The sequence below is a fragment of the Neodiprion pinetum genome, chromosome 4 (assembly GCF_021155775.2).
Source record: "Neodiprion pinetum isolate iyNeoPine1 chromosome 4, iyNeoPine1.2, whole genome shotgun sequence".
In the NCBI taxonomy this organism is placed as follows: domain Eukaryota; kingdom Metazoa; phylum Arthropoda; class Insecta; order Hymenoptera; family Diprionidae; genus Neodiprion; species Neodiprion pinetum.
This window is the reverse complement of record NC_060235.2, coordinates 34,769,313-34,782,546: the sequence shown is the minus strand read 5'-3', so window position 1 is coordinate 34,782,546 and position 13,234 is coordinate 34,769,313. Positions and strand designations below refer to the sequence as shown.

Below are 13,234 nucleotides of genomic sequence, written 5' to 3'. Positions count from 1 at the left end.
GAATCAAGTCGTCATAGTCTGGCGCGCGATCCTTCATCACCTTCACCAGTTCTTTCGAAAACCAGATTCTTCACAATCCAGCAAAGTCTCTGCAAAGAATAATCTATTGCAGTCAGCTTTCTCGATATCGCTCTACACTGGCTTAACCACCTTTCATCCCTATTATTTCTACATCATCTTACAGTCACCCGCGGGACGTACAAACTTGATACCCCAAAAATGTGCAACCTAAACCGGCGAAGGACAGCAGAAGTCTTGCCGCTCCCTTGAGCTCGAGGCTACCGACTTATACTGGCTTAATCATCTTCAAGGCTTCTCCGGTTTGCTCACTCGGACCATCCGTAGAAAAATGAAAAAGGAATGTATGGCAGATTACGTTCCGTGATTTCCACCTCCGATTTTTTTTTCATCAAGTAATTTTTTTTACTCGACTGACGATTCTGTCTGGTTTCTATGAACCTATAATCCTGCTATGCGACGAACCATAAAATGTAAAACAAGAGTAATTGCAATCAAGCTTACAGGACGAGCTGCACTTTCATGAGTCATCGAAATATCACATATCAAAGATTCAAATTTTTGGCTTATCTCATCTCAACCAAAGTAACATCGTACTTGTTGGTGAACTTCAAATGAGACCTGATTGCCCAGTATCATTGGTATTGTTAGCAGGTAGCGTGTCTTCTCAAATTCTCGTGGTTTTAAGCCCTGTGGCAAGTTGGCTACGCGACGTTCACACTGTCACAATTTCATAGAAAACACCCCGGCAATGTTGGCCGCAGCTTCGCTGACGCGACGGCTAGAATTACACGAGACACGGATCGTGGGAACACCGTCCGTCATGCAACGGACTGCGTAATAAGTAATAGGTAATAGGTAATAAGCATTTGGATAATGGGGCCATTGTTGCCCTTTAAAAGAGATCGCAGACCGGTAAGACTGTCCCCCGAACGTCGAGTGACGAAAGGATCATTATATGAATGTCAATAATATCGCGGGGGGTCGAGTCTTTCCGTGTTATTCTTTTCATTGTTTTTCAATCTACCACATTCTGCATGCAGCGTGTGAAGCTGTATACTTTGGAAGCTATGTGCATTCACCATTTCCTATATCACCATCTGTAGAAGTATGTAGGCTGTTTTCAAATTCGAATCCAATCTGTGCAGGAATCTTATATTGCTGATCGGTTCACAAAGCGCTGTAGCATTATTTGAGTACGTACAGTATCTTTGTACGAATCAATGGGATAACTGAACAAATTCTTCATGTCGCTTAGCAGCGTGCACGTGTCTGCCAGGCGTAGGTATAAGCTGCGCGTAACAGAGATTGAAAAATCTATAGATAGAAACCCAGCCTCGCGGAAAGTATCTTTCAACTCGTGATTGAATTGACTTCGTTCGCGTCTTGGATGCGAGAGGTTCACGTTCTACGCCAAGTCTACTTAGCCTGCCTTTTATAGAAATAAGCTAAAATATTCCGTTGGAAACAAGCAACGCCGCAGCCTTGAACAAAACGTTCTTGTGCAACAGTATCGGGTTGGCATTCTGCAGCTGTTACATTGTTTCGTACTTGTACCAACGTTTTCGCCAATTAGCCGAAAAAATTTCGATCAACCTCGATGCGGAATTCAATAATTGCTCGGAAAATTTATCAAACCAACGAACTGTCACAAACGAATTTCGGTCATGTTAATATATTTTTAATTGTACCGAGCAGCTCCATTGCCAGTGACACCATTCGTGACGGATTGCCGAGCCTGTGAACAGTTGCCGCAATCATACAGGCGCGGTTTCTTATTTTTAAATATTTTTTTCGCAATATTAGAGATAAAATTATTCATAGCGGTAGTTGTCCGAAGAACAGTTCGGATTTTAATGCTAGTTTTAATTGCAAACGCTACATCATTAACATACATTCAGTTAGCTCAAACCACGTAAAAATGGGGTTGGCAGGTCAATTTAGTAACACAACACCGAAAGGCATTGATACAGAATTTACCATTCTCTGACCGTTATCAACAACGCATATTGACGAGTTGAGGTTATTAGCATTTGCCGTTCGGAGGATAATTAATTAAACCACTCGAAAGCTGCACGCTGGCTTACCGTATTTAACCAACTCTGCAGAAGACATGAACGGCAACGCCCCTGCCTAAGATCTGCAACAACTGACAGCCCGCATTCAGATCGACATGAGTGGACATGAAAATGGTACATGCATGCGTTCCCAAATGATCAGGTAAGTTGAAAAAATCCTCCAGACCTTGTGAAGGTCTAACGTAATCTTTGCCAAGCTAAGATAGCAATAATCACGAGTAAAAATTTTCCGAATAACATGCGAAGGTGAAGAAATGCAAAAAGAATATCATACCCGTAACGGGCAGCATCCGTCATTGAATTTGACAGCAATATTCAGCTCGTGTACATATTCAGACAATTATTTCTCGGCTCGTTGAAAACACGTACGTAGTATAACCTATGTGAGCAGAAATGTAAAATCCAACGCAGGCATGTTCCATGGAAGGGGTCAATACAGGTAGTGCTGTGAAGAAAGACCGGGAGAAGTTACTGCAACCAACAATGTGAAAACTTGTTTGCGTTCCTAAGACGATGACGCCTTGCGTCGTCGCCTGTATGATTGTGAGGGTCGCGCGGACGTTTGAGAAAATAAATTTCTGAAAAATATTCCGAGTTGTACATACGCTTCGAATAAGAGATTTATTTGCAAAATCAGACATTCATCCGTGTACGCGACGTGTAACAGTATGAGCCTGGGGCCTTTCAGGGCGGGCAGCTAGCCGATGTCGTTGGTGGCAGACTATCACTAGCTGACTATCGTAAATATTTAATGGCGTCTGCTAAGCGAGGCTATAGGCATCGCGCGTTATATGCTAAAGACGTACGGTTTAAATGTTGACGTCATTCGTGGCTGGCTTGAGAGGCGTTGGCTCTCGATTCATGCTCGGGGGCGAATTATGGATATATTTTCTTCGAAAAGTTGACGACTTACCGAAATTCCAACTAGAATCATGTATTATCGTACAAATATATCATCACTGTGGCGAAAATACGGTTACTGCAAAATTGTTACACATGCCGGTTCATGCAAAAATTATTGCGGTGAACCAAAACGTTTGATAAGTGGAAACGAAAAGCTCCTTCTTCCGTCAACACTCTACAACTATAATTCATTCGCAGTGAGCTGCGGTTAGCCTTGGTCTGGAATAGGACAAAGCAATCTACCTAATTACACAATGGACCCTGTATTTGCAATAATACGGATCACTTTGACTATGGATTCATTATACTCAACTCAACTTAATAGCTACAACGCTTAGTTTTACAACCAATGGCGCATTAACTTTCTGTTCGCAAGGGAAAATAAACGATCGATGCTGTTATGCATATCAGGCTGCACCCTTGTGGAAGCGTAATCTTGAATTAACGAATTCCACACGTCAGACGGTGAGCAACCGAGAGGTACATCTCCAGAGGCGATGCAGCATCCGTTTAACATAAGTTAGCTGCACGCGCGCACCCGCACGCACTGCATCGCCAATCAATCGTCTGTATGTTCAGATGTGGCCACATAGCTTATGGGTTTTCCATTTTTAGAGATCTCCGCCAGCGTCCGCCATCACACTAACAAATAATGCGCACAGAGTTGTCTCTGCAGTGTTGGAAATTTGGGTGTAAAGTTCTCACTATTTTCCCTCTCTAGTTATTCGACAGTTGACTTTTACTAACCTAGAGTACTAAAGTAGCCAACAATTTATTCGGACATACTAAATTCACGATGGCCGCTGGTCATTACCGCCGCAATCAGAGTGAACCTTGACTGAGCAAACACTGCTAGCACGAGAGTATGAGGATTTATTGGCGTCGATCGAGTTATAGGAATCGCAGAGAACGCTATTTAGCGGTAATACATCAACGTGTATCGAGGACGCTGACAGGTGAAGTACGTATCTGGACGAATTTCGCATGCCTGATTCGAATGTCTGCCAGTAAGATTCAGCCGAGGACATGTCGTTGTCGGATCAATCTCCGCGATTTATCACAAGAAGAGACAAACGAGTTACCACCGCGTTTCTTCTTCAACTCCACAAATGCTAAAACCCCGAGTGGGCAGTGTTCGTCAAGAGAGTAATGTATTCATTGGATCGAAAAATCGAAATTGGCCACCTTTCAACAAGCCACTGACATTTTCGGACGAATTTTGGTGCTATCGTTTGAAAATATAAATGTACGCTATCCAATCGCAGGCTAGATACTACCGACACTATGCCAAAATGTAGATTCTTCGTTGCGAAAGCCTCGCCTCGTGATGTAATAATGGAAAAGAAGCAACTGTATCCAAACCTTTTAACTCGCAGCATGAGACCAGGTGAACCTAGAATTAACCTATAATCAAAAATCCCCTTCAGGCACCATGTGTTTTTCTTGATCGACCCCCACGCTGGGTCTAAAACGTGTCCCCATTGAAGCTGCGCTACAGCTTGTGCCACGGATACGTAGAGAGAAAAAATCGTGCAGAGACTGGCTGCGTGCACCTTCACTACCCTCTCGATGGACCAGTGAAAAAGAGACTGCGAGAGGAGGCGGGACAGTTCAAATTGCCCATTTGCAATAAGATCTGATCATTATATTCGCCTCGTAAAAGTATAAATTATATTATCGATCCGTATAATTATCAACATACGCACTCGCTCCGACGGACATCGACAAGGCTGATCCGCGTTTCTCCAAACTTTGGCGTCTCGACGTCCGCTATCGAGTCGAATTGAATAATTATGCCAACGATACACAGAGCGCCGTTGCTCCCTGAGACTAGAAGGAAACGCGTAGGGTGTTATTCAAGAAACCGATATTGTATGTAAATATAGATATTTGGCATTTTATCCCAAATTAGAAAAAAAAGTCAATCAACAAAATATGAATAGCGAATGATTGGATTCATTTAATCTTTCCGTAATATTTAATTTCTCCACTCAATATCCTGAAACCGTTAGAAAAGGTATCTCGAGATATGCTGAACAATAAATCGTTTTGGTAATCGCTTCACAATTTTATGTGTTGTTCAGATTTTGCACAATCTAATCTAATGAAAGACTATATCAAACACGTTTTACAGAGGTCAAAGAAGAGATTAAGCTTTGTCAAATGTCTTGATACGTGGCAATTGAGAACCAGTGTCAAAAAAATTGGGACTTTCGATTGTGCGACGAGAAGGGGTTAGTATTTTGGAAACCGGTCCTTTTTCAGATCGACTTATCATCCGGAACCACATTAAGGACCTTGCCAAAAGCCCCCGATACTCAATATGACCAGTGACCAGGGAAGGACAGACACACGTGGTTATTGCCGATTCAAGAATGATTTACGAGTGAGACGTTTGCCTATAGAGAGCGCACCGTGCAACTTTCATAACCTTCAGCAATATTTATGAATAGTTGTTTAAATCGCACTCGGAACACCCTGGTGTCGATCGTAAAATGTACTCGCTCGGTCAGCGAGCGCGTGGCCCGAGAGCCCACGTACATCTATGGAGACGGGGCTGCAAAGAAAGCAACTCGATATTACATGCCCGGCTGACACTCGCGCCCACGCCTTGCCGAGGAGCCGAAGAAGAAGAAGGAGAAGAAGTACCATTCGAGGATTCATCGAGAAGGCCGCGACTAGCTCTCGTTCGCACACTAATCTTCGAGGTAATGTATTCGCGGTGGAAGATATAGGGCGATTGGTCAGCGCTATAGCGGCACTGGGAACTCGAAGAGGCCAGGGGTCGTAGACCAAGGTCAGGGGGAATTATTGCTACCCCTGTGATTTGTTGGCCCAGCCGCAGCTGGACGATGTCTTGCTTTCCAGGTGATTTAGGTAATATTCGTGAGCCAAACGGGCTGCAACATACGGGAGACCGCGTGAAAGACCCATCGAGACGGGAGGTATTAACACCCGAGAGATTTACCACTCTGAGAAAGTACTCTGCACACTTTTCTGCATCACGTTCAACGACGGATGAGCACGTTATTGCGCGCTCTACGGAATGCTCGTCTTTTTCGCCTATCGCGGTACGAGTGCATGAGTTAATTAATTACCCTGCACCCATATTGCATGCCTCGTTAACCAAACGGAATAACTTCGTGGCACGCTTTCGTCTCCGTACTTACTATTACGCAACCTGACGATAATCCGTAAATGGCGTACGGTTGGAATGAAAATCCCAAGGTATACGCGCGTGGCAAATTCGTGCCTGAGAAACATCCGAGAGGTCGGTACCTACACCGTCGGTACGATCAGCTTCGGCTATTCTGTCGTACGCGCGGTTGGAGATAATTTTACGAGTGCGGTCTCCTCGCTCCTCTGTCTCAGTCCGTATAAACCGCCTATGAGGATTTCTGTCTTTGGTAATAGTAATGGACAGATGGAAATTGATGCCCATTAAGGAATGCGGCTCGCCTATTTGCTACCCAACTACCTCTATTAATGCATCGAACTGTTTTGGCGTTATTGCCGACTAGTTCAGCGGCGATACCGTGGTTCGCGACGACAAGGAGCAAAAAGTCGGAACCATGAGAGCTGGTAATTCGTATCAGGCTCAGCCGGCATCCTGCGTATCAGCTAAAATTTATATACGTTTGAATTCTAGATAATTTGCTCTTTCAGAGCTCCTAGCCAACTTGGGCGGAAGGTATTTTTCCATTCGCGATAACCGGACTAAGGAGCATTCGCATGCGTTTAAACTTGTTCGGAGTACGATCATGGCTGTGACGGCGCGGAGTAGAACCATGCGGCGTTCGATGGAAGCGCGATGAACGGTCAGGGAAAAGCTGGGCAACGCCGGTATACAAAGGTGATAACTCAATAGCGAAGCGACTTCGCGATTCGCCGGTAGCGAGAGCGCTGCAAGGGCCGAACGTAACGGAGGTTAGATAAATTCTGCACGACCAATCCCAGCTCGGAGAGGCTTCGTATCTTAACTATGTAGTCACAAGAGGAGCTCACGTGTTCCGAGAGTTTTTAACAACTTTAATGCGTAAAAGGTACGTACAGGGTCGGGTACGTTGGTGTGATGCGAAGCCAGAGAGTCTGCGCGTGTGCGGTGTACACAACGAATTTGCCGTACAGCGAACACGTAACCGCATGATGAATTATATGGCTCGATAAGGTCGTACGTGCTAATTTATTATCGTTGTAATCGCGATTTTTCTGAATTTTGATGAAAAATACGTTAAGTAAATAAATAAATAAAGTGAAAATAAAACTTGGGAAACGCGAGGTGGACGGCAAAGGCAAAGGTAAAGGCACGGAGACCGTAGACCTTGCGGCACGGCCACCACGCACGAAGAGTGTGAGGAAAAATTGATATTTATTAGCCTAGTGGTGGCGGGAATCCCTTGGCTACGTAGATATTCCATGCTGCCACCCACTCGCTGTACACCTGCCCCGACCGTGAGCTGGGTTGACAATATTTCGAGCCGCGTTGCAATCTTGGTCATTATTTATCCGAGTTGGTACCCACGTTAATTGGAGACACATTACGATACGTCGAGCCGGTCGGCTTCCATGGCTCCGGCGTTTCAAATCCTTTTACCAACAGAACAGAACGGTCAGACGCGTGTGACCCGTGGAATATTTCTAGAACCGTATTTCCCGCGTTTCTTCTCACCCCACCTCTGCACCCTGTATATACTAAGATATAGTCTCGGAGATAGCGCAAAGTGCAAATAGATTATTGTTAATGCAGCACGGTTCTATTTCAATGATGCGACGGGCGCCCGCTACGCAAGGTGCATAAATTGTCGAGTTGGAGGAGCGGTGCGAGGTGTCGATGCGCGATAAATCTATCGACGATCGGTGATGGACGATCCGAGGTGGTCGAGCTGCTCGCTGTGCCCTGCTTACCCAGGACCAGAGAACCGGGAATGTGGCGCATAGGTGCGCTTCGAACGACGTATCGAGACTCTCTCACCTGCTCGCTCGTGCCTCTCTGCCTTAAGTAATGCGCCCGAAGGCTCCCTGGGGTGACCCACAAGTTCGTGATTACCGCTATCGAGTCCTATTAAGTAGTGGCCATTTGCGGAACAATGCCTCATCTCAACGCTGACCGCATAACCCAGGCTACCCATTGCCAGGAAAAAGGTTATATATGTATAAATATGTCTGGAAGATCAAGGAAGCTGCCTCTCGCAGTTTTAGAATTCATGTCTTGCGGGCTGCAATCAGACCAGCCCGCAGTGCTACTGGCTCAGAGTCCAATCAAGAGGAGACTGTAGATGAGGGAGGCTAGATGATCGTGACATGGTAATTTGTCGCCGACTAATCGAGGGCAGTTAATATACGGATTCATTTCACGACGCGTCGCCCGAGGGTTAGCGCTGGATTCTTCTACCCACTCTGTCCAGCACCAGCGTATGAGCAAATATACTGGAAGCGAAGAAAACGTGTCGTGCGGTGGGTACCTACGTATAATGCCGTGATCATATCATTTTGATTAAATATTAAAGTTCGAAACCAAATTGTGGATGTTCGGATATTCGGATGTTCAGATCAGAAAGTGACGTCACCCAAAATTTTTTCTCACTTGACGTCATCGATCTATAGTAATCGTCGATGACGAAAATCGGCTAGCCAAATTCCTCAGTCCGGAAACAACCGCACAGTAGAGCGGACGTGTGAGAACCGCGCTCCGCAGATTTCGAATACCGGGTTCTCCTACCTCCTGCATCCTGCGCTCCAAGTCCGCTACCTGGTGAAACTCGACTTCCAGGACAAGCGCACCGTAGTTTCCGCGCTCCAGGTCCACCACCTGCTAAAACTCGACTTCCAAGATAAGCACTCCGTGGTTTCTGTGCTCCAGGTACGCTACCTGGTGACTTTTAACCTGCAGGACTAATTTTTCGTAGTTCTGGCTGTCCAGGTACTCTACCCGGTGAAACTCGACTTCCGGGACAAGCGCTCCATGGTTCCTGCGCTTCGGGTACGCTACCTAGTGAAACTCGACTTCCAGGACAAGCGTTCCGTGGTTCTGCGCTCCAGGTACGCTACCTGGTGACTTTTAACCCGCAGGACTAATTTTCCGTAGTTCTGGCTGTCCAGGTCCTCCACCCGGTAAAACTCAACCTCCAGGACAAGCGCTCCGTAGTTTTGGCTGTTCAGGTCCTTGACCTGCTGACTTTTGACCTTTACAAGTAATTTTCTGTGGTTCCTGCGCTCCAGGTCCGCTACCTGGTGAAACTCGACCTTCAGGACAAGCGCTTCGTAGTTTCTGCGCTCCAGGTACGCTACCTGGTGACTTTTAACCTGTAGGACTAATTTTCCGTAGTTCTAGCTGTTCGGGTCCTTGACCTGGTGACTTTTGACCTTCACGACTAATTTTTCGTAGTTCTGGCTGTCCAGGTCGTGCACCCGGTGAAACTCGACCTCCAGGACAAGCTCTCCGTAGTTCTGGCTTGTGCGGTAGCCTGAGTTCTTTAGTGTTCACCAGCCCCAAGGAAGTCGTGAATTTCTTTTGGGACACCGAAGTATTTAAAGGATGCCGAGGACGTGTACATTATACGCCCGCCCGGAAGTACAGCCTGTATGCGAGAGGTTAGGCCTGCGATGATTTACTGGATGTATCGTACCGCGTCGTCTAGGCAGATAACCCGGACTGCGGCAGGAGTGTGAAGAAGAATTCCGCGGTTCACCGGTAACCACTTTTGTTTCCGAGAGCACGGTTAGGTGCCAACTAAGCGGATATTATATTGTACTTAGCGAAGATGATATCGGCCGGTTTCTGCTCGCCTCGTAACTTGACCACTGTAGTCATTAGTATCGAGTTTCTCACGCCTCTTACGTTAACCGTAGGGCCCGAGGTTTACACGTTGTTGGAGCTCCAACGCCACCACCTATCTTGCGTATCATCACGCTCGTAAACAATGATTTATTGAAAAATAGCTCGTCCTCTGATCCGCAGCAGCGCCAAAGCTGTCCTCGTTTCATCTTTCCTGGTTACATGCAGAGCATTACAGGCACGCAAAATCTGGCATAAAAACCGACCGCGGTCAATACCTCGGGGGAAGAGAGAAAGAAAGAAAGAAAAAAAAAACGACACGGACCATCCAAAGAGAATCCGTCCGTCAGAACAATCCGGAGATAAATGTTTATAGACTCTCTGAGCCAGCCTCACGAGATGCATCTGACGATAGAGCTCGGCTGCCTCTTGGTGAGATACATGGGTCAGAGACTTATGTAAAACATGACCTGAATTGAATAATTTTAAATATAAACTGCTCCGAAGGTTCGATGGTAACGTTCCCTCGCTGGCACCGCTCAGACCTATGTACACGTTACAGTTTCTCAACGAAGCTTCTCTCTCAGCATCTCACGAATCGGAAGCACGAACGATCGACCATGAGGTTTAATTTTTAAGCTGTCGCGTGTTCTGCTCCAGCTTTTGATAGGCGGGTATTCAGCTCTTTCATATGCTTCAGACCCTCCGGATCGGAATCAATACCGTTTGCACACGCAGTTGCATTCTCGTATGTTGACGCGGCCTTCCAAATCAACAGTCTTCAATGACTAACGCGAGGTAAGCTGCGGAAATACTCAATAATGATGAATTCAGATCGACAATGTATCGCTGACCATAGGTACGACGGGTGTGAATAATGGGAGGAAATGATGTACGTCGTTCAATTTTTACGAAGTAGTCTTACGTACGAGAACCTTGTTGTACCAGCAATCTTACATGTGCGGAATCAATATATAGTACCTTGATAATTACACATACCGCAAGGTAGATTTTTAGCCCGCTGACGGGTGAGTTGTTGTATGGTCGTGATTCAGAGCTCCGCGGTCTAATCGTGACTGGTGGGATGCAATATCGGATTGATCACACGTATCTGCTCCATGTCATAATTCCCTATTCCTTTCCTTAATTAGGTGTTTCTTCGGAGGGGGGAGGAGGGGAATTTTTGCCCCAGGTGCCCGCTCGCATCTCGTTAGGGCCATTAACGTGCGATCTAGCCAGGGTCCGAGGAAAACTTGCGTCTAATGGATCCCCGGAGTCGTCAGAGTAACTGACAGGTCTCTCTGCGTGCCTGACCCCGGCACTCTCGCGCCCTCTCAAAGCCCATCCTCTCTTAACCCCGAGTATTACCGGTAATAGGGCGATCTTGACGTCGGAGTTCAATAAGAGCGGGAGGTAATTGATAACGTTAACCGCGGGGATTAATCCGCCGATTTATGGGCAGAGTGCACCGTGGATTTTTCATATTTGCCAAATTGAGGGATAATCAGATGATATTAATGATCCTCACTCCCTAGGCAAGGGCGAGATAAGTACGGGGGATAGAAAGACGTTCCGATCTCCCAGCGGAAGATCAGAGCTCCGGGTCAAATAATCCCCAATGATACCGCGCGGACGTGCCGCGAATGTTCTTACCTGGGATCAAACGAGTGCCCTCCGTGTCTCGGCCGCACTTCTTTAGCCGCAACCCGTTCGTTCAACGTCGGCACACGTGTTACCTGGATATTTTTGTCAAAACGAGTCGTGGTTGCCCTCTTGGCGGGTTCGATGATTCGAAGGCGACATGCTCCAGATCACGGACTCCCTGAAAAGTTATTAACAATAAGTTGGCGTATCAGCGTTTGCGTTGCGAGAGATTTATGACGCGGCAAAATCTCGCGCTTCGTTAGCGGACAATGAATTACACGGAATAAGACGCGGTTAATTAATAATGGTGATTATAATTGGCCTGAAATTTCTTGCGTAATTGCCAATTTCGCGAAGTGGAACCCTCAGCCGGCACAGAGCTGACGGCTTCTCCGCTTGTACAAAGCCGCGCAATGCTCGCGTGAAAGAAATGCGAATTTCACGTCCATTACGAGGCAATCGACGGCTTCAAAAATCAAACGATCAAGTTGTCGAGCACGAGCTGAAATTAACCACCTCACTATACGCTCATCTCCATCGGCGCGACGGTTCAAGTTCAATAGATTTTCGTGTGAACCGATAACTCCCTCCGGATTCCACATTCCTCGAATTCTAACCGGCAATGTATTGCCGCTCATGCAAGTTTAATTAGTAACAGCAATGTCACGGGTATTTAACATGCTTGTCGCTTTGCGCGCGTGCACAAGAAATCGCAGCAGCCGACTCCTCTCGACCGCTGAGTTGCGCATGAATCTCGCATTGGCTATTACAATATTCATAAGCGCTAGAAAATCCCGGCTTGCGCTCGGGACTTTAGGGGCGATCGTGACATGTTTTGCTTCTTGGTCAGTGAACCCTTTCCTTCCTTGTTTAACGATTTCTGGAACCCATTTTTCTTCATCTTTATCTTGCACGCATACGGACACCGAGAATTTTTCATGTCATATGTTTCGTGTTGTTATCTACCCAAAAATATACCCGACGTTCCAGTTCTTAACCCCTTCCAATTTTTGATAACAGAATTCTCTCATTCCAGTACCACCACCGCTGCCGCTGCGAGATGTCGCGAGAGACAGGGAACGAGAGAGAGCAGCCGAGAGGGAACGGGACCGAGAGAGAGAGCGGGAGCGGGAGAGGGAGAGGGAGAGGGAGCGGGAGCGAGAGAGGGAGAGGGAGAGAGAACGACGGACGAGGGAAAGAGAGAGGCAACAGGAACGTCAACGAGAAATTGAGCGAGAGAGGGAACGGGAGAAGGAACGGGAGAAGGAACGGGAGCGGGAAAGACAGCGGGAGAGAGAAAGGGAGAGGGAGAGGGATCGGGAGAGAGAGCGGGAGAGGGAGAGAGATCGGGCGAGAGAGGTGACGGCGTGCGTGGCTGAACCCCCGGACGCCGTGCTAGTTTCTTCATCGGCAGCCCTCCTCGCCCTCCAGAGGATAAAAGAAGCCTCTCTGTAAGTAGATTGTACCCAGATCTGTTACCCATACAATTCCCTCATTATTCGTCTCCTCTTCTTTCTTTCCTCTACATCTTTTCATCTTCGCCAGAACACTGCAGGTTTTTTACACCGTACCTATTATTGCACGTTGATTTATCCACTGACATGAGCTAGAAGACAGATAAGTTTCTTTCGCTAATCGGACCGACGCATTATCGCTTTCTATCCACTTGTAATTTTATTGATAATTCAGCAGTTCGAAAGATATATATGCTCCCTGATCGTCGCGCGAAAATGGTATACGTCGAAAAGCGCAATCTCGTTCCGGGGACGGCGAGTTCAGGAAATCCGAGAACCCGGTGCAATTCGTCAACCGCGAG

The 13,234-nt window shown here is 46.7% G+C and overlaps 1 protein-coding gene across 2 annotated transcripts in view; it reads left to right on the top strand.

The window, feature by feature from the left end:
- Positions 1-13,234, top strand: part of LOC124215806 (uncharacterized) — a 262,163-nt gene that overhangs the window by 237,960 nt on the left and 10,969 nt on the right. For both annotated transcript variants that reach the window (XM_046619560.2, XM_046619559.1), the window contains one exon: positions 12,455-12,869. In XM_046619560.2, the coding sequence (XP_046475516.1) occupies positions 12,455-12,869 (415 nt within the window). The remainder of the gene's footprint in view (positions 1-12,454; positions 12,870-13,234) is intronic.